The 26,306-nt window shown below is 30.4% G+C and overlaps 4 protein-coding genes across 6 annotated transcripts; all 4 read right to left on the bottom strand.

The window, feature by feature from the left end:
* Positions 1-515: 515 nt before the first annotated feature.
* On the bottom strand, positions 516-1,099 carry LOC124840589 (stress-response A/B barrel domain-containing protein HS1-like). The gene is made up of 2 exons (XM_047316666.2): positions 928-1,099; positions 516-825 (listed from the first exon to the last, which is right to left on the bottom strand). The coding sequence occupies exons 1-2, from the start codon at positions 1,065-1,067 to the stop codon at positions 621-623; spliced, it is 345 nt and encodes a 114-aa protein (XP_047172622.1). The 5' UTR covers positions 1,068-1,099; the 3' UTR covers positions 516-620.
* Positions 1,100-4,205: 3,106 nt separating this feature from the next.
* On the bottom strand, positions 4,206-5,272 carry LOC124840709 (stress-response A/B barrel domain-containing protein HS1-like). The gene is made up of 2 exons (XM_047316817.2): positions 5,101-5,272; positions 4,206-4,576 (listed from the first exon to the last, which is right to left on the bottom strand). Exons 1-2 carry the CDS (start codon positions 5,238-5,240, stop codon positions 4,396-4,398), a joined length of 321 nt encoding a protein of 106 aa, XP_047172773.1. The 5' UTR covers positions 5,241-5,272; the 3' UTR covers positions 4,206-4,395.
* A 6,543-nt stretch (positions 5,273-11,815) lies between these two features.
* Positions 11,816-13,142, bottom strand: LOC124840701 (stress-response A/B barrel domain-containing protein HS1-like). The gene is made up of 2 exons (XM_047316805.2): positions 12,958-13,142; positions 11,816-12,183 (listed from the first exon to the last, which is right to left on the bottom strand). Exons 1-2 carry the CDS (start codon positions 13,095-13,097, stop codon positions 12,003-12,005), a joined length of 321 nt encoding a protein of 106 aa, XP_047172761.1. The 5' UTR covers positions 13,098-13,142; the 3' UTR covers positions 11,816-12,002.
* A 1,148-nt stretch (positions 13,143-14,290) lies between these two features.
* LOC124840690 (putative beta-1,4-xylosyltransferase IRX9H) lies at positions 14,291-20,442 on the bottom strand. Of its 3 annotated transcripts, none has more exons than XM_088107026.1 (5): positions 20,187-20,437; positions 18,800-19,657; positions 17,789-18,038; positions 16,194-16,414; positions 14,291-14,674 (listed from the first exon to the last, which is right to left on the bottom strand). In XM_088107026.1, exons 2-4 carry the CDS (start codon positions 19,576-19,578, stop codon positions 16,238-16,240), a joined length of 1,206 nt encoding a protein of 401 aa, XP_087963152.1. In that variant the 5' UTR covers positions 19,579-19,657; positions 20,187-20,437; the 3' UTR covers positions 14,291-14,674; positions 16,194-16,237. The 3 variants fall into 3 exon arrangements, with proteins under 3 accessions (XP_087963152.1, XP_047172749.1, XP_087963153.1); XM_047316793.2 differs by having other exon boundaries at positions 18,800-19,871; XM_088107027.1 differs by lacking the exon at positions 14,291-14,674 and having other exon boundaries at positions 16,277-17,155; positions 18,800-19,871; positions 20,187-20,442.
* Between the last annotated feature and the right edge of the window lie 5,864 nt (positions 20,443-26,306).

Here is a 26,306-nt window from a genome sequence, read left to right on the forward strand (position 1 = left end):
CTTGGAAGAGTCACACAAATTACAGAAACACAAATTAAAGAAAATTATATATATATATATATATATATATATATATATATAATGAATAAAAACATGTTCAACATAGTACAAAGTCAGAAAAAAAAAGATTTAAATTTTAATTCCATAATATATTTTATTTTTGTTGGATCTTATTTAATTAATTATTAAGTTTTCTTATTCGAAATATTCCTTCTTTTATAAAGTCACTATTACCAAGTTGGATATATTAAGAAAAATATTATTTAACACACCTTTTCACATTCATTTTTACACTATTTTTATTTATTTTTTTCTTTTTTTAAAAAAAATATAAAATTTTATATTTTTATAACTATTTTACTTTTATATAAATGTCAAATGAACGTAACAGTATGATACAGTATATTTTTCTATATTTAACTGATAAAACACTTTGAATGGGTAGTGCATAAATATAAATGAAAAAGTGAACAGAAAAATAAAAGAAGTAGGTTGATTTAGCATTGGAGAAATGATGAAAGAAAGCTGAGACAGAATGATGAATATTGCAGTGCATAGAAAATACAGTAACAATATTACTTATTGGGATGAATTTAAAGGAAAGCAGCATAAGCCATTAATTACTTGTGAAGGTTAACAGTGGTAGGTTGATAGGTAAAGGCAAGCAGCTTCTCAGTGCAGGAAAGAAGCAGCTTTTCAAAGACAGCATGGTCGGGATGATCTTCATACTCTTGAACACCTTCTATGCTGTCAAAGCTTGATTCAAATATATGAGTGTACCCTTCGTGCAGGTGTAGGTTAACTTTCTCACTTTCATCGTTGCCCCTGAAACATAATTCATTAAATTATTACGATGATGTTCTATGTTCTAAAACTAGTTAAAAAAAATTAGATAATATGAGAATAATATTATATATGTATGTTTACCAATGGAATGAGTTCATGGCTGGGATGACATCCACCAGTTTTGCATATTCTGTGATGGCCTCTTCAATCTTCTCAGCAGTAGCATCTTCCTTGAACTTTGCCAATATCACCAGTCTCACTTCTTTCTTTGCTTCTGCCATTTCTTCTCAGTTCTATTCATTCACACAACCTCATTGTCCCTCTCACCCTCTATATATATACCCACATTTACCACAATAAATACGTACATTAAATGATGCCAGCTGTATAGGTATACGTATTGTTGTATCTTTTATCAGTTTTTTATATTTATGTAGCCTCGATCATTGAGCTTCTCTCTTAATGCCACACAATAACGTTGGGTCCCGAAATACCCATCACATGCTCCATATTCCAACATTATTGAATAAATTAAATTTTAATTTCATTATTAGTAATTGGAACTTTATTTCGTAAAAATGAGTTATTGGAACTTTTGTTATTATGCGTTTAAGTTTTATTTTTTAAATCAATTTAAATAGCAAATAATTTCATATGGAGACAAAATGTCGCACTCCAATACACTATCATAAAATAACTTCATTGTTCTTCTTTCATCACTACTATCAATAATTATTGAAATTGAAATGACCTAAACTCTTAATCTCCAGCCTTACTGCTCATTACACTACAACCACAGCTCGATTTCTCAGAAACCAAAAATCCTAAAATTTCAAACTTAAAATCACATAAATTGCTCTAAAAAGAAAAAAGAAAAATCAAAATATTTTTTTACAGTATTTTTTCTCTTTATGTTATATAAAAGTAAATCATATTAACATTTGGATGCAAAAGGCATGTCTATATTTTTAAATAGATGAGTTAGAGATTTTTATTAAGAGAGTTATTTATAAGAATTATTTGAAGTAAAAGATATATGTAATTTTAATATAGATCTTTTATATAAATTATTTTAAATTCAGTTATCGATGGGTCTTTTCAGAGGAAAATCACCAAAAAGAAACAACATTGGCAATAAGACCTAAATTTAAATAATAGATTATTATTATCATTTTTAACCTAAAAAAGGTGTCAATCTTGATGAATTGAGGTCGGATTTTATTCATTATTGTATCTCTTTAAAACTTTAAAGTTTTAGGTTATGAATTGAGCACAGATTTGATTTATTACTGTATCTCCTTGATGATTTTTTTTCCGATAGACCTATCATTTATATAAACCATTTTTTTCAATTTACAAATAATTATCTTTAATTTTTTGTAAGTTGGTAAAAGTTTTAATATCAAATTCCACATGCTTTTTTTTGGAGGATACTCCTGTCACATTCTTACTTATATACAAGAGGACAAAGAAAATATGCATTCCAATAAATCCTTACCAAACAATTTCGAAGTGATTAAACGTGGAGAAATGACGAGATTTACTCTCACATTTATAATTTTAATAATATTTTGTAAGTGTAAGTATTTTCCATTGTTACATCTTTTTTAATTTATAATATTCATATCATTTTCAATTTAAAACTTTAAGTAATAATTTTGTAAATATATTCATATAAAATTTAACATTCTTATATTTATTTAATATGAAATTTAATTAATATTTAGATTTTTTATATTAATTTTTTACCATGGTGCTTATTTAGAAAATTAATACTAAAAATATATTATAATTATACAGAAATCAGATATCACAAAATAATATAAACCCACGTGCAAAAAGAAAGTAGGTAAGAAAATAAAACTTGTTTAGTTTTTCTTCCTCAATTATTGGTCTGGTGGAATGCTATTCATAATTACTGCATAGAAAAAACCAAAGGCCCATAACTGAAAATAATGATAATAATAATAAAATAATAAAATGCATTCTACTATAGTCACGTACAAATCCAGTTTCGTCCAAACCGAGTCGGGCCCAGGACTGTCTCAAAATGCCAGGCCGACAATGAAAGAGATCCGTTTCTTTAAATTGTATGACATTTTTTTATTTGAGTTAAATAAATCTTTTTCACAAATTATATTTCATTTTTAAATTAGATATATTTTTATTTCATTTTAATATTTTATAAGTAAAATATTTTTTGGAAATACGAAATATTATTTATAATATGATAAAAAATATTTATATTAAATTATAATGTGATCATTGTTATTAAAAATATATTTAATATATTTTAAAAATACAGAAATTAAATAAATATTTGATTAGAACATAAAATATAACTTTTAAAATAGTTTAAAGAAGAAAAACTATTTAATATTTTTTTTATTTATAAATAAATTAAAATTTATATATAATTTCAAAAATATGATCATGTTGGTTGTTATTTTCTCCTAATGTATTAAATCTACAAATCTTCATTGTTAGTATTTAATAGGAAAAAATATATTTAATCATGTTATAACAATGGTGCCACCTAAAAATATCTCATTTGGTGGCCATTATTCTGACACCAATGTCAATATGCATGTGGCCATAATTTTTATACCAGTGTTGATGGGTGTGAATTGGTGTCAGGATAATTAATTAATTATACATAGATATATGACATATATATTCATCTTATATTTTTCTGATATAATGACATTCTAACCAATAACATTTAAATAGTAATAGATTACATTATATATGGTAAGTGTAATTTGCCCTAAGAGGAAATTTTGTCTGCTATTATGGCCATTGAGCACGCCTTTTGGGTAAGGATGACACAAGTTTTAGCTTCAACATAACTGCTTTTATAATTATACCATTTAAGAATAATATTCAATTTTTAAAACTTAAAATAATAATATGTCAAATATAATATTATTTTTTTACATTATTTCACTTTTAATGTTTTATGTTTTTCAAATCTTTAGCAATAAATACTAATGTCTATTAATGTATTTTTTTAAGTCAACTTAGACTACATATATAATAAATTTTCTTAAAAAATAAGAGAATTTCTTAATCAATAGTTGATAATAATTATGTATTAGGACTACACCTGATTGTATGTGTTATTAGGTTTCAAATTCCATCTACTTGCTAAAAATATCAAAATGGTTAAGCTTTTCTCAACCACTTGAAAATATTTATTTATTAAACCTAAATTGGGATCTAATATACAACTCAAAAGCATCCTTACGTACCAAATTAAGTATTTCCTTTATTTGAATATACTTTTTAAAATAAAAATGAAATCATTTAGACGTTTAGAAAAAGAAAAAAAAAACTTATCAACCATTACCATAATAAAAGTATCAGTATTTTATAGAGTAGATATTTCTTTCTAAATATACTAAAACATTCCACAAATATGACACACAAATACATATGTGTAAGCTACATTCAAATATCAAATTCAGATATATGTGTTCATAAAGGAAACCATTGTAGTACATACAATAATCAAAGTAGAGATTACAATAATTAAGAAGAAACAACCAAACTTATTTTTATGAGTTACTAACTGTGAAATTGAGGCATTATTACTCTCCCAATCAAAGGTTAACTGGTAGGTTTATAGTCAATGACAAGTATTTTGTCCAGATTGGAAAGTAACAAATTTCCAAACTCAACATGAGCAGGATGAGCTAAATACTCTGCAATGGCTTCTGTACTCTCAAAGGTTGATTCAAACACATGAGTGAAGCCTTGATGCAGGTTTTCAACACTCACATCTTTGCCCCTACAATACATAATTCGCCTATCAGCTATACATATATGTTGCTCTGAAATATCTCAACTAAGTCACTAGAATGAGTTTATTTAGATGCCAATGTTTAGAAAATTATACAGTAAAAGCTCAATGACATTGCTCAATCTATGCAAGTTCCATCTATTGAGACCACATATAATTCTTTCAACAAAATCCAAAATTCTATTCATATAAGCCTTAATTGTGCCATTAAACTTTGTAAATTTGTCAAACATTTCGAGTGCAAACTTAAGCCTTAAACAATGTATCTTTAAGAAGCAGAACCCCCTTCTTTTTTTTTTTTTTTTACATATGTGGGTAAAATTGTCCAAAAATTACGAAAATAAACCAGTCAGAAAATAATTACAATAACAAAAATCAAAGGACCCTACAGTGCAGAAAAGGCAGAGATCTTCTGAAACCCTACAATTTCACCGATGGACTATTCCAATCATCTTAGCAGTAAGATTTGTGAATACTAGAAGCATGTGCAAGCAATGGATAAGGTAGCATACCAATGGAAGGATTTCATGGGTGGGATAAGATTGACCAGGTTGGCAAAGGCATTGATGAGTTCTTCAATCTTCTCGGGAGTGACATCGTCCTGGAACTTTGCGAGCACTATGTGTTTCACTAGTCCTTTTGCTTCCTCCATTTTTACAACTACCTATTTTTCCTTCTCTCACTCTTTATGTATCTATCTCAAAAAAAACACTTTTATTATCATAATTTTGAATGTTTTTAACTGAATAAATTAATTTAAAATTTTATATTTTGTAATTAAATATTTACTATTTAATTTTTTTTATTAATTAAATAACATAATTATTTTCTTGATTTATGTAACATCTCATTAACTATTTAAGAAGTTTCACAAATTTAATATAATAAAACAATTAACAATTAAAAATTTACATTTAGTAAATAAATAGTTTTACCCAAAATATAATAATTTGGAAAATTTATAATCAAAATATTCGAAGAGAATATTTGGTATTGTAACATCCCAAAATACAGTAATCACCATAAATCAGAATTAATTACAATTAACAGTAATCACAAACAGTCTTTGTATTAAATCAGATTCACAAAAGCCTAAACGGCATCAGTACAGGGAACGCTTATAAACGCATACAAAGGAAACCCAAAACGGACGTTCTTATATGCACAAAACAACGTACGCAAAATAGGGGAATACATGATTAAGACGAACGGCCTTACAAAATACTTGGCCGAACGTTCTTTAAGCACTAACATTTACAATTCCTATTCTAACGAGCGCCTCTAAGGCTCGGCCTTCACTTCAACCTCTACCAGATTGGCTTCATCCAAATTTTCTTCTTCCAGCACTTGCTCAAGGGATGCACCACCATCTGCTCACATCCACAACGGATGATCATTGCATTTGGACAAGACGGATATACATGAACAGTAGACAACACAATGGAAATGCAAGGGTAAGCTTATAATATTTAATTTATACAATCAACACATACAGTTACATTTCAACACACACATACAGCATGTGATTCATCAAATAATAATCATAGAAAAATGTAATATAAGACAGATCGTCCGGACTGTATGAACCATGTAGTTACAAGCGTCCTTGCACCCGAGTGGTGTAATAACTGATCAATCCCCAGCTGCCACTCGAGGTTAACCCTATCTGTCCGAAGTACTCAATGGACTAGGGCCTCCTGCCATTCCCACGCATGAATACCCCCTTCTACTTGAAGAGGCGTATCACGGAATATCAGGATGGACCGCGAGGCTTAACTGATCCAGGTTCATACTTTACCATTCAATATTTCATATTCAGCACATCTGAGACGTTCCTCCTTGGAACGCTCGTTAAAATCCACTTCCAATTATTCATTCAAAATATCATTCGCCCATAATAACCAGTTCTCTTTATTCACATTTTCATTCAGTGTTCCATTCTCTTAACATTAACAACATGCATCCTTTAATCAATTAAAACGAAAGTATTCCAGTTTGTTTGACCACACGTTTCTGAACAAAAGAAACAAACTCTTTTCCATTTACGGACGTTAAGAAAACCTAACATATTTAAATGAAATTGAATTTAGAAGATCAGTATAATACTTAGAAGATTTGGAGTACAAGAACTTTATGTTGAATAAAGAGGATAAATACCTTACAAAATGACTTGGATAAATAATCAGAGTAATTGTAAATCAGAAAACAACACTTACTGTCAATGACCGAACGTTCCATAAATAACCGTGGACGAACGCCAGATACGTTCGCTCAGAATTCAATAATAAGGACGAGCGTTCAGTTATAAAACCGAACCCTACTTGGACGAACGCTGGGTCAATGACCGAGCACAAATCAGAACGAACACTTCGGTATAAGACCGAGCGCCAATTGGGACGAACGTTCAATATAAGGCCGAACGCTCTGTAGAACGAACGTTCGACACAAGGTCGAACGACATTAAGGACGAACGCTCGACTTAAGGCCGAACGTCATTGAGGACGAACGCTCGACTTAAGGCCGAACGTCACGTATTTATAAAGTTTCAAATATTTATCTATACTGAGCTGAACCGAACGCTCATTCACTAATAATGGGGACGCTCGTTCTCGAGCAGAATTCTTTCCAAATGAAAGAATTCCAATCTAAGTTATTTAATGAAAAACCGAACGGTCTAAGACCGTACAGTGACGAGCGTCATTTAGCAAAGGGGATGATTTAAAATTTCAGATTTCACAAACTTAACAGAATTTTCCAGATTTCCATCTTATAAACCTTATAACTTTCATTCCAGATTTAATTCACCTTCAACTTCACCATCATACAGATTTCAACATTTTAATAATTCCATCTATACAATAATCATATTCCATTCGTACATAATCAAATCAATCATGCATTTAAATCAAGATCAACAACATATAATACATACGAGCAGTGTTCGTTCACAACAGATCATTCCAACCAGAATTCATATCAGTAAATTTCCATAGCAGCTCAAATTCAGAGGTATCATACATGCAAATCAGAATATAGAACATACAGTATAAATTAAACATATAAGCTTCCCTTACCCGGATTGGATTTCAAGCTTGTCCTAGATAGAGAATGGCTTTGTCCAACTACGCTTTTCTTACGTTCTTGACTCTTCCAAAATAAAATCTAACCACGGAATGCAGATCACTTAGAATACATGTTTGCATGCAACCAAAACCCTATTTTTTCCAGAATCCTAAGGATGAGCTACGGAATGAAACTTACCAGTTTCAGTTCTTGAAGCTGTTCGGTCCAGTGAATAGCTCTCAATGCAGTGGACGTTTCTACGGTGCTGGAAATGGAATCGGAGGAGAAACGTGAGAATTACAGTAGAGAGAAGTTTAGGGTTTCTAGAGAGAAGTTGGAGAAAATGAAAGGTTGGTTTTCTGAGGAAGAAGATGACTGATGCAGGTGAGCGGAAAGGTTTTCGAAAATTACTTTTGTTCCTTCAAATTCCAGACGAGTGAGCGTCTCATTTTCGGACACCTGCAACCCCCATTCTGATTTCAGAAACTTCCAACGTGACAAGTGGCATGCTTGCATGCAGAGTTTAGTGCGTTTTAATGCACTGAGTGTATAACGTGGTGCGTGTTTCAGAGAATGATGAGCGTGGTTCTTCGTGCACGTCAGAGAGGGATAGGATCAGTTTAGGGAGTGGGTTTTAATGGCTGGGAATGAGGTGGCAAGCATTAATGGTGAGATGTCAGGATTAATTTAGGCTAATTATTAAGGGTTTCACAGGTATAAATACGTTGAAAAGAAGTTGAAGTATAGAAAAAATTTTAAAGTAAAGGATAACTTGACTTAATTTTGAGTGCTTTTTTAGAAATAATATGTAAATATAATTTTTTTCTTCTTTTTTTATATGAGCTTATAGTACTATAACACACAATTTCCATGGAATCGTGCCAAAAGATACCAATCACGTTAAAATTGACTGATAGGGAGAGTACTCAATTAAATGTAATGAAAGGTCTTATTGTCTCTATGGTAAAAAAATGAATTTTTTTTATAACGATACTTTGACAATATCATTCTGTTCTTGATTTATGTTGGTATTTATGATTATTATTATTAATTGTAAAATAATTTTGGACCAATCACATAATGACATATAAATGATGTTAAAATGTTGTCAAAAAATATTATCAAATCATTATCCTTTTCTTTTTTGCAAGTCGACACAACTAACTAAAATTCAACAAAAGACTTTTTAAGAATTTTCTTTTAAGTAAAGTATTTTTAATAATTTTTTTATATTTTTCTATCTCTTTTAATACATACAAAAAGCTTTATATTTAATAAATAAATAGTTTTACAAAAATAATAATAATTTGGAAAATTTATAATCAAAATATTGGAAGCGAATACTTGGTATAAATACATTGAAAAAAAGTTGAAGTATAGAAAAAATTTTAAAGTAAAGGATAACTTGACTTAATTTTGTGTGACTTATTAGAAATAATATGAAAATATAATTTTTTTAGTTTTCTTTTTATAATTATAATTTATTATATGTATATTCATCTATAATAATACAATACTTCATATTTTATGTCTTATTTTATTTCTATAATTATCAACATGATCTTTTTTAATTTAGTTTATGTTATTTTTTATATCTACACTCCGAAATCGTTTCTGAGATTCTACAAAATACTATAAATTATTCTTTGTAACATAAAAAAAATCTTACCCTTAACAAAAAAAACATAATAATATCTTTCATAAACAAGATATTATTGAAATCAAACATTTTGCTCTACATCTTTATTTCACCGTTTCTAACACCTGTTCACTCTCACATTCTTCTAAACTCATACCTATAAAAGAAAAAACAAATACAAGGATAAACTAATATTGTAAAATAATCAAATCATGCAATTATAATTTAGATACAACACATTTCACTTTAAAATCAAACAAGAACCTAAACATATATAATCATTCTAGACTTGACAAATCTAGATACAGGTATTGATGTCAAGCTACGACGAATTATGCACTTGTGGTGATAGAACAACTATCCTCTGTCCAAGTTACCACACAAGATTAGTTCGTCAATCACCTCTATCCAAGCTCATTAAAGTCCAAATCAAAATCATCAACATCATGCATCAAATAACCAAACACACTCATCAAAACATAATCAACACTAAAACAATCATTTCAATTATAACCAAATCAACATAACATTATTCCTCACAACATAACAAACATAAATTCATGTATCATAACACGAAATTAAGGATAAAATCAGTTTCTCTTACTTATTAGAAGACCAAACGACCCTAAAGAACCCCAAAACCCTCTCACATATCAAAGGACATTAACTGTGCCCACAAACAATGAAATCTCATGATCAGGGTATGCCATTAAGACAATTGATCGACAATGAACTAACAAGAGAGGTTGAATCACACATGCGAGAAAGGGGAGAACTCACTGTGTCTTAAACTAAAAACTAAAGAAAAAGGAGCATAAATTGACTTACTCTAAATGGAAGACGAATCGGTTGAAAGGGGAGAACTCACTGTCGTGATCTCCTAGACATCTCTTGATCGTCGAACAGATGTCTCAAGAGTTAGAAATCTTAGAGAGAAATCAAAGAATGAGTTTTAGAGAGATGACGAGTGTTTTATATAATGAAAACTGTTTATGAAAATATATTTATATTATTGAATTATTTTAATATTAAAATACTCAGTTTTATTATTATAAAACACATATAAATTCTAATACATTATTTTTTAAGTTCTTACCTCCTTTGTTTGTTATTTAATTTTTGTTATCATTTTAAAAAATGATAGGTAATTGGAATGTATTTTTTTTTCATGTTTGAATTACAATTGAATATGCAAAATTAGTTTAATATATTATTAAACATGCTTTAATTAAAGAAAATTCAAACTTAATTAAACACGTTTCTAAGTTACTAGTATATGTTTTTAAGAATTTTCCGACCAAATGTTTTGGAACTCACTATTGTACTATCAAACTTATAACCTTGTTAAGGATTGTTCTTTTTATCCTCTTTGATACATCTTTTCATTATAGTATATAAGCAGTCGTAAGTTATTTTTGAATGTAATATTTAAAAAAAAATTAAACTCATGTGCTCAAAGAGTTTTAATGGTCTTTCCTTTTTTTTTTTTTTCAACTTTTACTTTGAAAGGTTTAAATGTAGCATAGGCTTTTGACTTCTCAAATAATAAATAAAAGCATATTTTCTAAATAATTGTCAATAAAAAAGTACTTAAATACTTTTGCCTCCATGGATAATAGTTTTATTAGGCCACATAAATTTGAATGCACAAAATCCAAAAGATTATTTGTTTTCTATGATTTCTTTTTTGTTAGGAAATTGAGATCAATATTATTTATTAGCAATTATATTCTTTCCAAACTCGAAAAAGAACATAAATTTGTGAAAGAAATTTTATCATTTCTTTTTGTTTGAAAAACTTTAATTATCTAATATTTAAATGTCTATAACAATAATGTTGAAACTAAGAAGGATATTTTTCTTTGACCATTAAACTAGATTAAATGTTTTCAATCTTTAGAAATAAAAGTTAGTTTGAGCATTATGTTATGGACATAGAAGTAACTCAACCATAATATATGATTTTTCTATCTCAAAAGAAACATGTAAGATAAATTTTTAACAAGTTCAAAGTGAAGAATAACAATCATGTATGTACTGGAGTTGAATGTGACACAAAGATATACAAAGATAATGATGGAAAAAGCGTGTGAACACATATTTCAAGAAAAATGTCGACCGTATAATGTATCTCATTGTAACTAGGCTAAACATAATGTATTTTGTCAGTTTGATTAACAGGGACATGAAAAATCATATTGAATTACATTTATTGGCTGCCAAAAAATTCTTCACTATGTACAAGAAACTCGAAACTTTGGAATATATTACAAAAAGGGTGAAAAGTGTGATTTGATTGGATTTACAAACAGTGATTATGCAGATAATCTAGATGATAAAAGAAACACGTTTATAATTAACAGGTTACCATAATACACTATACCACTCCTCATAATGTTTATGGTTTTGTAATGAACCTATTTAAAATGTTATACCATTCTGAACGAAAGATACAAAAAGAGAACACAAATTCTACTAGATTTTAGTGCTAGAGATGATGATAGCCAAGATGGGCAAGTGTGAAGTGAAGGTTGAAAGTTTTATGGTAGACATTTATATTTCAAATCCAAATTGATATGCATAAATGAAATCATTGTAGTGCATACACCAAAGGGAATCATTGAAGTTCATAAAATAACTGAGATGAAACAACCAAACTTATTTTTATCAGAGCACTAACAGTGAATTGAGCATCAATTTCCCAATGGAAGGTTAACTGATAGGCTTATAGTCAATCACAACCAGTTTCTCTACAGCGGAAAGGAACCGATTTGCAAATTCAACATGAGCAGGATGAGCTACATATTCTGCAACGCCCTCTGTACTCTCAAAGGTTGATTCAAACACATGAGTGAAGCCTTGATGCAGGTTTTCAGCACTCACATCTGTGCCCCTACAATACATAATTCACCTATCAGCTATGCATACATGTTGTTCTCAAATGTCTCAACTAGGCCACTAGAATGAGTTTATTTAGATGCAAATGTTTAGAAAGTTATATACAGTAAAAGCTCAATGACATTGCTCAATCTATGCAAGTTCCATCAATTGTAACAACATATAATTCTTTCAACAAAATCCAAAACTCTATTCATTCAGGCCTTAACTATGCCATTAAACTTGTAATTTGTCAAACATTTCCAGTGCAAACTTAAGCCTTAAACCGTGGATCTTTAAGAAGCACGAGGCCGGTCAGATCTAACACTGGCACTCAAAGCTAGTTGCCACATACAACCACAGATTGGACAATTAGTTAGAGATCTCCCTGAAATCATACTCGCTTGTATAAATTAAATAACAAATAACAAAAACATAAGACCCTACAGTGCAGAAAAGGCAGAGATCTTGTTCTGAAATCCTGCAATTTCACCGACGGACTTCTTCAGTAGTCTTAGCAAAAATTACCAGTAACATTTCTGAATTCTACAAGCATGTACAATCTCAAAATGTAGCAATAAATAATTTGGAAGCCAACCCGATCCAGTCAATGTTCCACTCACTCTATTCACCAGTATCATCGCTTTTTCATCAGCAATACTGGGCAAACCTATTTTAATGAAGTTACTGAAAAATTCAATCTTTTAGATTTTGCAGGCCTTGTTTGCATCAAGATGAAAGTGGGTGTGAGGAAGAATAAGAAAAGGAAAAAATAAACAAGGTAGCATACCAATGGAATGCTTTCATGGGTGGGATAAGATTGACTAGGTTGGCATAGTCCTTGATGAGCTCTTCAATCTTCTCTGGGGTGACATCGTCCTTGAACTTTGCGAGCAGTAAGTGTTTCACTACTCCCTTTGTTTCCTCCATTTCCACAACAACCTCTTCTTCCCAATTTCACTCTCTCTGTATACCTATTTAAGCAAAAATAAATAAATAATAATATATATATATATATATATATATATATATATATATATATATATATATATATATATATATTGACACTATCAAAGTCTTTACACATAAATTGATGAAAAAGGCCTCTCTTTTTTTTTTCTTCCCTTTTGTGGTATGCGCATATATTATTATAGATACGAAATTTCCATGGAATCGTGCCAAAAGATACCAATTACGCTAAATCGATTGATAAAGGGAAAATTAAATTAGATGTAGTAAAAGTTTTATTGTCTCTAAGGTAAAAAAAAAGAAGAACTTTCTTGTTGCGAGAGAGACATGGACAGAACTTGTATTCAACGAAACAGTTTTTAAGATTTTTCCTAGCTAACTGTGCTAAAACTTTTTTTTAATATATGTATTTTGTAATGTGCCCTGATACACTTTCATACGTATAAGTAATTTTTAGTTGAAAAATATTGATATATTTTATTTTGTAATATAATAAAAAAAATAAAACCTTTTATATATGAACTTTAATTTGACTAATTTTATTTATATCTAAAAACACGTTTATTTTTTAATAACTATATTGATTTTATTAAAGAAAAAATTAATGTTAATATTTAATTAATCTTATCTTTTTGTTTTGTGAATTTAATATTGGAAGTGATAATTGTATATTAACGATAATTTTTTATTTACTAAACATACACGACAGTTGTTAAAGAACAAAGATGCTAAATTACATTAATTATTAATAAAAATTTAAATAAAATTAATAAATTATAATTATTGTACTAAGATTTTAAATTATTTTTCCATTCTACGAAAAATAATAAAAATAAGTAATACTTGTTATAATGAACTTTCTATTTACCTAAATAAAATTAATAAATAATGTGTCCATCTACATGAGTTTACATACTTATTAAATATTAGAAATAATATGAGATTTGACTAAAACAATATTTAACAATGGAAAATATAATAATTATGCTAACTAAATATAAAAAAATTGCATTTGTTCGATGATAGAATTCTTACAAATAATGAGGGGAAATACTAGTTAGGGATTGAAAAAGTCATATCAACGTTTGTTATATATGATTCATGAACTTGGATTATTTAGTAATAGAGAATCACACAAAACCACAATATTCAAATGCGGTGAAAACTGTTACATATTTTCACATTCAAAATTCCTGCCATAATTTTACAGGAGAGATTGTTCAACTGTAACAAAAGATGGACGGAAGTAGCAGAGGTCCAATTGAAACGTTACTGCCTCTGCTATGTGCTCTACAAAAATCCAAAATGTGCCAGTGTGGTGTGGACTGCTCAGAAACTATATAATTGTTTTTATAATGTACAAATTGTTAGAGGGGAAAATGCACCATTAGTTTAATGGAGTTTTTCACAGGAATCAACCATGCCACCACGTGACAGTGATAGTCATTCACGTTATATGGAGTAGCCAACCACTGGATCAGATGAAGATAGATAAAAAAGCATTTGCAGGTCACCTTCAATTCTTTATAATATCTCCCCTGCAATGCATGAATGTAAAATTCTCAAATTCTGGATTTGTTTGACGTATGACCACACAATATCAAAAACATAAACAGTATTCAGTATTCAAAGTATACACATTTCAATTGAAAACTCAAGCAAACGTAAATATCTAGAAAGTATCTCATAATATCTTGATTGTATCTTGTAATAATATAGTATTTGATAGGAGATCAATAGAGGAAAGACCATTATTTTGCAATGTTGTGCTTTACAACAAACAATCTTACAAAATCTTAGTTTATTGTTAGTGGTTGTATAAACAATGAGACTTAATGGCTTCCTCAAAGAGCTGAACAAAGCTACTATTTCCAAAGTCCTAATTGGCAGAGGAAAAAATATAGGCAAAGGATCAACTGCAATGAAAACCTACTCAGGTTGAAAATAATTTACCATGTTCCTAGAATTAATTGATATCCTTTAACCTTTCCACAACGACTGGGACAAAATTAAAAGGTGCTGTAAACAAAAATTGTATAATTAAAGATACAAAAATATAAGTGAACTAAATTCAAATGAAAGGCAAGGAGGGTTTTGCTTTAGAATTGACAAAGGAGCAGCAGAATACAGATGAAGACAAAAAAGAAAGATCACAGTAACAGAATAGTGAAAATATGTGATGTTCGTCTCCTAATCTCCATCCATGTTTTTCAATGCACTAGTCCTTTTGTTTTGGACTAAAACCACCAGGATCATTCATTACCTTGCATTTTATTCATCGTGTTACTGTGCTCTTGCTTGTGTTAGAATATGGGTATATAACTCATTTTCTATTTTGTGTATACTGTAGTAAGAATTTGGTTTCCATTATTCAATCACTCGAATCTCTTCCTTTGATTAAGATAAAATCAACTATGAAGAGAAATCTTATTTGTTTGGTTGATTTTGATCAGCTGGGAATATCCAAACCCAGGTTTTGTCACCAACAAACTCTTCAAACTCGTAATAATTCCAGTCATCTTGCAAATCTATCTTCCAACAATCTTATATCTCTTGCCTCCATCTATGTTTTATGGATTCTGCTTCCTTTTTTTTTTATTGCATCTATTGTAACAAGCTTAAAGGTAAGGTTTAACTTTCAGAGGAGTCTTAAAATAATTTTAAGAAGTTTCATTATATATTTATTACATCTTATAAAGTCTAGATGAGATAGTGATTTCCTTATTCAGTTATTATGATAAGATGTCTTGAATTAATAATAGAGGTTAGAGCTTTGACTTTACAATTATTGTGTTTGTCTATCAACAAATACTTTCACTTTACTAACATGAGCCGCCTTTATCTATTTTCCCTCTATTGTAACCAAATCTATAATTGTTAACAGTTTCATCCAACTTCAATAAAGAACAAATCTGACAAATAATCAGCTACTGAAATTTTAGCATTGTTCCAAACATCTACTAGTTAAACTTGAAATATAAAGTGCTGGACAGTAGTTGATTTTAAAACAACCAAAATGGGCTATAGAAGTTTAGAGATTAAAGATTTTTCACTTACAGCCAGGATGAAAATTTACTGCTCTCCACTTCTCCACCAGGATTTCACACAAGTGGAAGCTGAAAAGTGGCATCTAGGTTGTTCTTTACAATCCATTTTTGCGGATAGGACGAATAAGATGATTCAAGATCGATATGCCAGACCATAACTCTCGAGCAGTTGTCCATCAAGCCCTCCATTTGACTTTCATCTTCAACCAGCTGCTCAATCAATGTGCTGACCTGCATATAGAAAAACAAATCCACCACTGATGAGGGCAGGTTCTGAACGCTACATTTTTCTCCCATCCTTATTGTAGAAAGCCATGAGGGCATATAGAACAATTCCCAACCACACTTGACTAATGATAATCTGATTGGATATGTTTTTCAAAACTTGGATTATGAACAGAAAATGTCACGTTACGTAATAATAGATAAAGTCAGAAAGATAAAGATATTGTTTAGAAGATAGAAAAGACAGAAAATGAATTTTAAGTGTTAAGACCACCATGGAGAAGTTCAATTTGTAGCAGAAAGAACATAGTTACAGAATATTCAATAACCCTATTATAGGCTAATAGTAAATTCATAATCAATCTAATTGATCCTAATATCGTCAGTTACTATATCTATAGGATTCTAACATATCTCTAAGATTCTAACAATCCACCTCAAGTTAAACCATATAAGTCTGTATAAACAAGCTTATTATACGTGTAGTTAATCTGAAGACCCTTAGTGACTGTGAATATATTTGCTAGTTGACCATAAGATAGTAGATATTTCCCAAACTTCAGTTCCTGAAACAAATGTTGAGTCAAATAAACTCCTGAGACTGGCTACAGCAATAGCTCGGTACTTTGTCTCTGCATTTGACCTAACTACAACATGTTGCTCCTTATCTCAAATATACAAAAACCAGGGGATGACAACGTTGGTGAAAATAAAAGCTTCAGGTTTTAGTCTTGTTATGGATCAGCCCTACAGAGAGAGAGAGAAAAATAATCAAACAATGTGAAAAACAATAAAAAATGGTCAACCAAACAGAATAGTCTGCCGAACACTTTCAAAACGGAAGGACCACATATCCATAAACAGCACAATAAGGGTAGTTTGGTGGCAAAAACATCTGTTCGGAAGCTCATCAGACGCGACGAAGAAGACTGAAAAGTTGCAAGTGGGGTTTGAATGCATGAGGGGTGTGAGCCCATTGATGGAGGAATGGTTGTGGTGGTTGGTTGTTGCACAACAAGACTATATCAATGGCATCAGAAAGTCATTGACTGTGAACAGTAAAATACAGCAAGGGAAAAACAAAAACCGAAAAACTTCCATGGTTTCTTAAACAGGCTCATGATACCATGTTGAGATGAGTAAAACTGAAAAGGCATATGATGAATTTTATGTGTCTAAACCTCAGTGGAACTATTCAATTTATACGTAAGAGAACACACTTATAGAATACTCAGTAACCTTATTTTAGGCTGATAACATAACTATACCATCAATCTAACTGATCCTAATATCCTCAATTAATCCTAATATTATCAGTTACTATATGTATAGAATTCTAACTTATCTACAAGATTCTGACAGATATATTAATTTACTAACCCTCAAACTGTCCTTGACCGAGTCAAGTTGCCTGATAGGTTCTAGAGTAGGGCGATGCCACTTCTTTGGATCCCAGAGTATCGTACTATTGAAGGCAAAACCCGACATTTCAGCATGAAATCTTTTGGATTTCCCTCTTGGTTCATTCGAATGCCATCCAATTACTCGATTTCCATTACAAATGGGCCCTTGCAAGACAATTCTACTTTTATCCCCTGATAATCTTGCTACAGTCCATGTCCCAAATCGCCTGCAAATCAAAATGACGATATATCTCAACTAATAAATGAAAAAACCGTTGAAAAAGCAAAATTATTGTAGGAAAGAGGAATATCCTAGAACACTATGCATGACCCAATTTGATTAAAGACTTGAAAGCTAATAAAAGAAACATTAGCAGCAGATAGGGCTCATCAATGTTCCTTATGCACATGCACAAATATATACACATTATATTCTTAATTTTTCAAAGGTGTTTAGATTGAAATAACTGTTTATTTAGACAATAATTTTCAATTTTGTATTATAATATTTGTATTTTAGAGGCATTTTAGTGCTCTTTTTCATAATAATCACACAACTCAAAAGCAGCGCTAATTCGTTATATGATTCCACACCAAAAGAGGTGAGGCTCAGGGGTTTCCTATCATTTTGGAATCCTATCAAAATAAATGCATGTATGATTGATAGAAATTAATTACTAAAAGTGCACAAAAAAAAGGGAATGACCTTCATTCTGACATTACTTTGCACAATGCAGAAGACCTTTGTGGATGCAACATATCTAGATACTAGATAGGTAGTCTCTATTTCAGAAATTGACAAATTTAAACATGACACCAAACAAATCAACTGACACTTATAATTAGAAATTCATAATAAACAAAATGTATGTATGGTTGTTGTTATCTTATTATTCATGTTGCCTCATTACATTACTTGTCAGAAGCTAAGGTGTGCAAGAGAAGGAGAAAGAGAAACAAAATTAATATCTCAAAAATTTAGAAAGACCTTATTTCTCTCATTCGCTGAAAGAGGTCCAATGAATAGATGTTATCATCATCTGCAAAGTAAACAATTCCATCAAGACGATGAGTTTCGATGTGAGCCATTACAATATTTCTTTGAAGAATGCTCCTATGGCCTGGGTTTGTTATATTTGTTTTACAAGTGAGATGCCTGTACATAATCCCACTACTCCTTAAGATGTCAGCAGTTTCTTCAGATTGGGAAGTCATCTCAACAACGATCCACAACAAGGGAGGTGAGACCAGTTTTAATGTTTGTGACAAGCGATGCAAGTAATATGCTTGAAATAGATGATTGTATGTTGGAGTCACAATGATGAGAAGCTTCTGAGACTCCACATGTGAATGTTCACGGATTTGGCTATTTGATATATTATATGCCACGCCATCTATTAGACCTGGTTCTTTCACAGTTACATACAAAGAAGCATTAAAATTCACAGCCTCGTTGATTGATGGTGTTATATTTATTGCTGCATTTTCAAGCTGCTGGAAATTTCCCATTGCAGATATCACCTCAAATGAGAAGGCTCGATGTTTTGGCATCAGATTCATTGACATGTGTACTGATGCAAGTGGAATGAGTCCAACAGAAACACCAACCATGAAACAGATGAAAAAATGGAATAGTACCTTCCTCCAGAGCTGGCCCCTGGGTTTTGATCTCTCAAAACCCCTGAATGACCTTGGGGAGAAAGCACCAAACACAAAAGCACGGTAGTCCAATCCAACTGAAGGTGACCAGTTCTGAGGACTTGACATCGACTTAGACAAAGGAGAACCTACTGAACAGACTTCAACATTTGTTGCAGTTCCAGCCCTAGCAACAGGCGACAAAGTTCTTCGAATAGATGCCATCAATAGAAATCCAAAACAAAGTTTAGTAACCCCAAATGATCCCCGTGCGTACAATAATGGCTAGAAAGTATCCAAATTCCAAAACAATAATAAAATTCTTGTCTTTCAACACCAAAAACAACAGTTGTCATGACCTATTGGCTTTGACCAAGACCTTCCAAGTGACCATGTTACAGAGCCAAAGATGCAAAATAAAGCTGGCATCATAAAACAATGTAAGCAAAGCATGTCAGGTTAAATACTTCAGCAAAGTAAATTACAAGCAATCCTTCCAAAAATACATCAAGAGTAAGCCATCTCAAATCACAAAAAGTCTGCAAAACACGTTTCATAATGCATATACAAAAACACCCCAAGTCTCTATATATTAAAGCAACCAAAATGAGTAATCAACCAATAATGAGGAGCCGCCAGCAACTGTGAAAATGGACACTCCAAACATCAAGGTGTCTTATTCAATATAGCATTTTTAGAAACTTGGCAATTAACACAAGAAGTTTGAAACAAGTTACCCAAATGACAGCGAAGCAAAATGGAGTGTTGTTCCAGCTTTATAAACAAGTGGGGCGCTAAAAGGGAAGAACTTCGACACTGTAGAATGTTTCCCTTCTGCCGCAACTAGTTCTGTGGTCGTGTCTGAGTCAAATTAACAGAGATTCAGGAATCAGTGGAGGTCTTTAGATCTAAAAGGAAGGAACTTCAAACCAGAAAATGAAAACAAATCCTGCAAAAAAACAAAAATGGAAAAGCAAAGGAAAAAAAAAACATAAAGACAGCGACAGTCATATGTTTCTTTGAATTTTTAAAGAAAATTAATACCGCTTTTGCCATGTGACTGACGATGCCAATGGGCGGGACAGGAAAGTAAAACAGTAAAAATTAAAAAAAAACAAATCTGTAAACAAAAATCCTATAAAGATTTACTATTATTAGAGTAAACATACGAAAATCCAATAATGGTTTTACAACAATAAAAATTAAAAAAAAATCTGTAAACAAAAATCATATAAAGATTTGCTATTATTAAAGTAAACATACGAAATCCAATAATGGTTTTAAAACAATAAAAATTAAAAAAACAAACTGTAAACAAAAATCCTACAAAGATTTGCCATTATTAGAGTAAACATACGAAAATCCAATAAAGGCATGAATGTGATTGAAGTTTGTTTACGTTATTAATTATAAACATACACTTTTATGTTTTTTTCATTTTCTTTTCAATTATCTTTTTTCATTACACTACTTAATTAATTTTTCACTATTTATATTCTTTGATTTTTTTATCTATTTTTTTTCCGGCATCTATTCCCCCATTGGAGTTTAGGTTAACATTTCTAAAACAATGAAAGGAAAGTGGAAAACTTTAATTGAAACAAAAGTTGAACAGCATATTTTGAATCTTTATTTTATTTTTAAAAGCCTTGTTTTCATTTTTCTCAGATAAAAAGGGTTATCTTAATGTTTTCTTTTTCTTTTTCATCTAAAGTCATAATACAAAGTAAGATTAATCACTTCATCATATAAAGCAAGTGCCATGTCTTAGATTTTAATCCATTTTCAACTAATTGAGATTTTGTGTTAAACAAGTTGTGAGTATAATTGGTTCGGATCCAAAGGCATTGTTATGGTTGTTACATTTTTATGACATTAAAGTGTCAATTAGATATAAGAGAAGAAATATGTTATACTACTTCAAATCTCTCAAAATACAATTAGAACAAAAAGATAAGATCACAACATAGGGAAAAAATTGAAATTGGATAATTCTCGTCTAATATACATTTTCACTTATTCTTCCTCTCCTATTTTCAGTTTTTCATTATTATATGTTTGCTAATTTTGTGAGTCTCAGCACATATATAACGTTTTGAAGGTTTTTATTATAGTCTAAAAACTTACATGATATATGAAAGGTAAGTACTTGAAAGTAATATTGTGACACACCTAAAAAATATATGATACATAAAAGAAGATAATTAAAGGGATTTTTTTTTTCTGCTGCATAAATTATGTATGAAATCATCTATAAAGAAAAGAAAGAAGAACATGCGAAGCAAAATAATGGTCAATGTGTTACATGAACATGATCAACATCGAAAGTGGTCAGATTTTAAACAAGACAATAGACAAGTTTAAAGCCAAGTGAGTTGTCGCCTTTCCTTAGCAAATACATTTTTCTTGTTTTCTCCAAATTTTTGTTTTTTAAATTTTATTTTGTGGTTTTGGTTTTGATATGATTGAGATTGTGTTGCATGTGTGCCTGATGATTAATTCAATATTTTGTTGTTATGTGTAATATTTTGGAATTCAATTTTAATGTGGTTTAGGTGAACCTTGGTTATTGTTTTTGAATTCAATTGAATGCTTCGTGTTTTCTTGCGTCATTTATCATCTATGTTCTTATGAGAATTTGAGTGCTTCCATGCAAATGTAGTTGTGCAATTACAATAAGCTTTATGATTTTATGGAAATCCCCAAACATTTTCTCTCTTATCCTCCACAAACTTGTGTATTCGTAATTATCACATCTGCTTAAAATGAAGAACACGAGACACATCTTCTATAACATTTCTTCTAACTTCCTTTTCAGGAATAAAAAGTAAAATAATTTTTTAATAAATTTAAACAAATAATCATTTAAAAGATAAAAATAATATAATAATATTTTTAGTTTACAAAACACCTATTTAAAGGATAAAATAAAAAATGTTATGTTAAATTTAAATAAATGCTTACTCTAAAAGTAATAAAGTAATTATTTTAATCTTAAAAAATTACTTAAAAAAATAAAAATAGACAAAATTATGTAGACGGAAAAGTTAAATGATGTATTAATAGTATAAATACTAAAGTCATTAGCTTTTAGAATAATAATATTTAAAATATAACTATTAAACGTTTTTTATTGAAAAGTTTCACAAATGAATATTGTTATTCCATTTTCAACAATTTTTATTTTTGAACATTTTGTATTTAAGATTTATAACAAAATTTATAATTACATGGAAATTTGTAACCACAAAATATTGAAAGTTCTAAATCAATAACCAATATTATATATGAACATTCTATCGAATACAACCTAATAGAAGTTTTCACAAAAAATTGAGTTAAAAATTATTTTCTTACTATTTTTAATTAATTTTATAAAATCACATGGGTTAAGTTAAAATATTTACACGTAGATAGGAAATGAGAAAAACTAACCTTAATGGATGAAAAATGGAACCGTAGGCACACAACAATGCAATCCATAATGATTATAATGCACATAATGCTTCTGTTCGCTGGTCTAAAGAAGTTTTTGTTTGCACGATGAAGAAAGTGAGCGAAAAAGGAGAATACTAAGATTTTTTAAACAAATCTACGTTTCATATGTAAATACCAGACTTAAAAAATGATTTTTACGTCTAACCCTTATATGTCAAACATAATTTTTTTTACCTTTTACACTTATAAGACAAACATGATTTTTAATAACTTAATTATAAAAAATGTCATACATATTTTTAACTTTTGATTTTTATTTTTATTTTTATAGATCAGACATAAATGGAGAGAACTAATAAATATAATGCTAGTAGAAATGGTCCTATTTTGAACAAAAAAAAATATACAAAAGTTTCATCATAATATTTTTTGGTAAGATTATTTTGTCAATTTGATGTTTTCAGTTAGTAGGCGATAAACCATTTTTAATCCAATGCAACCAAATCATGGAGATAAATTCATATAAAGAAAAAATTTTGATCTTGACAATGACTTGCAAGAAGTTAATGAACAATTAGAAAACATAATATATACGTCCGATATATATACAAAAATTATACGTCCAAACAAAATATATATATATTTTTTTAGTTTCTATGATCAACTAACACATACATAAATGGACATCTCAAATTAACTACATATACAACAAACTTGTGACATATAGTCCATATATCCCAATTTGAACACGAGAAAGATGTTAAATATAGATAAAGTAACTACTGATATTAAATTTATGTTATCAGTTCAGGTACCATAATCGATCTTTTGGTACTTATATTTTCTTTTACAATTGAATAACTCGTAATAATTTAGAAACACAAAATTTATGAAGATGTGAAAATAGTATAAGAGTATAATTCCTTCTGAAGTATACTTTTTGAGCCAGGTTTTTACTCTCTTTTTTTCAATTGAATTTTTGAACTCTTATTTGATTGAATAAATTTCTGTAGCAAGTCATTCTATTTTTAATTAATAATATCACCTAGTTAAAACAATATAAATGTAAATATTTATTTGAATTTGTTTTATGTAACATCCAAAAATATAATCTAAAAATTGAATAATAATACAAATCAGTCTTACATTAAAGAGAACTTACGGTCGTGGCCGAACGACCTTACAGAAAGACCAGAAATTAAAACCGAACACCATAAGTAATTATGACCGAATGGTTTACAAAAGTCTATATCGAACGGTCAAAACAAAAGCAAAGGGAAAAGGTGATCGAGCGTTCACCTTATTATCATACTACTATTGATCGAACGATTCTACTGTTCGGTCTTAACTTCTACCTCTACTAAGTTATCTTCCTCCAGCGCCTCTTCCAGCAGCTCGTCTCCTTCTGCTCACATCCACACGGATGATCATTGCAACAGAAGGACAACCGAACGTACAAAACAGACAAGACAGGAAACACAGGGTAAGCTTATATAATTTAATTCATGTATAAACATATATTTCACACAATCAACCAAACAAGATAAATTCATCATTCGTTCATACAAAGCCTAATATTAGACTGATTGTCCGGACTGTATGAAATCTATGTAGCTACGACGTTCATGCACCCGAGTGATGTAGTAACTGGGATACCCTCAACAGCTGCCACCTGAGGTTAGTCCTATCTGTCCAAATTAACCATAAGGACTAGGACCTCCTGCCGTTCCCACACATGACTTATCCTCCTCTACGTGAGGACGAGTAATCACTGAACATCAGGATGAACCGCCAGCTTAACATGCCCACATTCATACTTTACCAAATCCAATATACATTCATGAGTCATTCCTCCCCGGAACGCTCGTCCATAATCCAAAATATTTCATCCATATCATATTCTCTTCATTTTTCATTATCAATCATCTCAACTTCATCTTTCATTATCAATCATTTCAATCTCATCTTTCATTATCAATCATTTCAATTTCATCTTTGTACAAAGATTATTAAGGACACCAGATACCGAACGTTCAATCCTAACTCAGAACGAGAACGAACACTTGGAACGAGACAGAGAGGTCTCCAGTTTCAGAATAGATTAAGACCGAGAGGGTTACTGTCGGGTTGAGAAAGAAACTGAGTACAACTCTATATCACAAGAACGACTAGAACGAACGTTACTTACAAAGTGAGCCAATTAAATGAACTGACTCTTGAGAGCTCAAACCGAACACCGCAAAGATCATGCCAAGTGCTAAGACTCTAGGTTGAAACCAATGAATACGGACACTGCAAAGAATAATACTTAGAAGAATTCACATTATTAAACCGTATGCTTATAAATACTTAACTTATTTGAATTTACATCCAGAAATTCGAATGTGAGTCAATGACCGAGCACGGTAGAGAGAAAACTCTATTGAAGTTGGACGAACGCTATTTTCATCAAGATAGATTATAAAAGAAACGAGTACGAGCGCTTGGTATAAGACCGAGCACTACTCAGTACGAACGTTTGGTGTAAGACCGAGCACTACTAAACTTATAGTAGAAGACTTGATAAATATAATAATATACGATTTGAAATAGTGTTTAAGAACAAATGAAAATATACAAATACATATATATATATATATATATATATATATATATATATATATATACACACACACACACACACTTAAGTTTATAACCGAATACCAAGAAACAACTATGCTTGGCCGAACGCTCATGCACAGTATTTCGAAACGAAGACGCTCGTCCTCAACTAGGATTCTTCCCAAATGAAAGAATCCAATTCCAACCAAGTTCACTAGAAAAACCCGAACGGTCAAGGACCGTTCAGTAACGAACGTACTCTTTCATAGGGGAAATTTATACTTGGAAATCATTTATCTCAATTCAATTATCACCATATATCTTCATAATTTCATACATTCATATCATAGTAAATTTCATATACTTCATACATCAGAACATAGCAACCATCATATTTCATATAGTCAAACATCTTAATAATCATGCTTCATTTTAATTTAGCAACTCAACGAACGCTCATGCAATACAGCAACATACAAATTAAATTAGATAAGCTTCCCTTACATCTAAGCGTGACCGGACGTTCACAGAGACAAAATACAGTTCACCACTACCAGTTCTTCTACCCTCAATGCTCGATAATTTTCCAACTAAACCAAGTAAAACCAAAACACTCTCAGAACCACTCATTTGGAGAATGGTGATCAATGCATGAAACCAGGACTGAGTTTGCATGTCTAGGAAAACGAACGACTGGGTGAAAAGAAAGACTCACCAGCTCAGCTTCACAAACCGAACGGTTTATCTGGAAGCTCTTGACGCCGGAAGTGCTTCTACGGTGGCTGAACGGAGATCGGAGAAGAGAAAGGGTGAGATTC

This window comes from Vigna umbellata, chromosome 2, assembly GCF_029865625.1.
Source record: "Vigna umbellata cultivar VRB3 chromosome 2, Vumbellata_1.0, whole genome shotgun sequence".
Lineage (NCBI taxonomy): Eukaryota > Viridiplantae > Streptophyta > Magnoliopsida > Fabales > Fabaceae > Vigna > Vigna umbellata.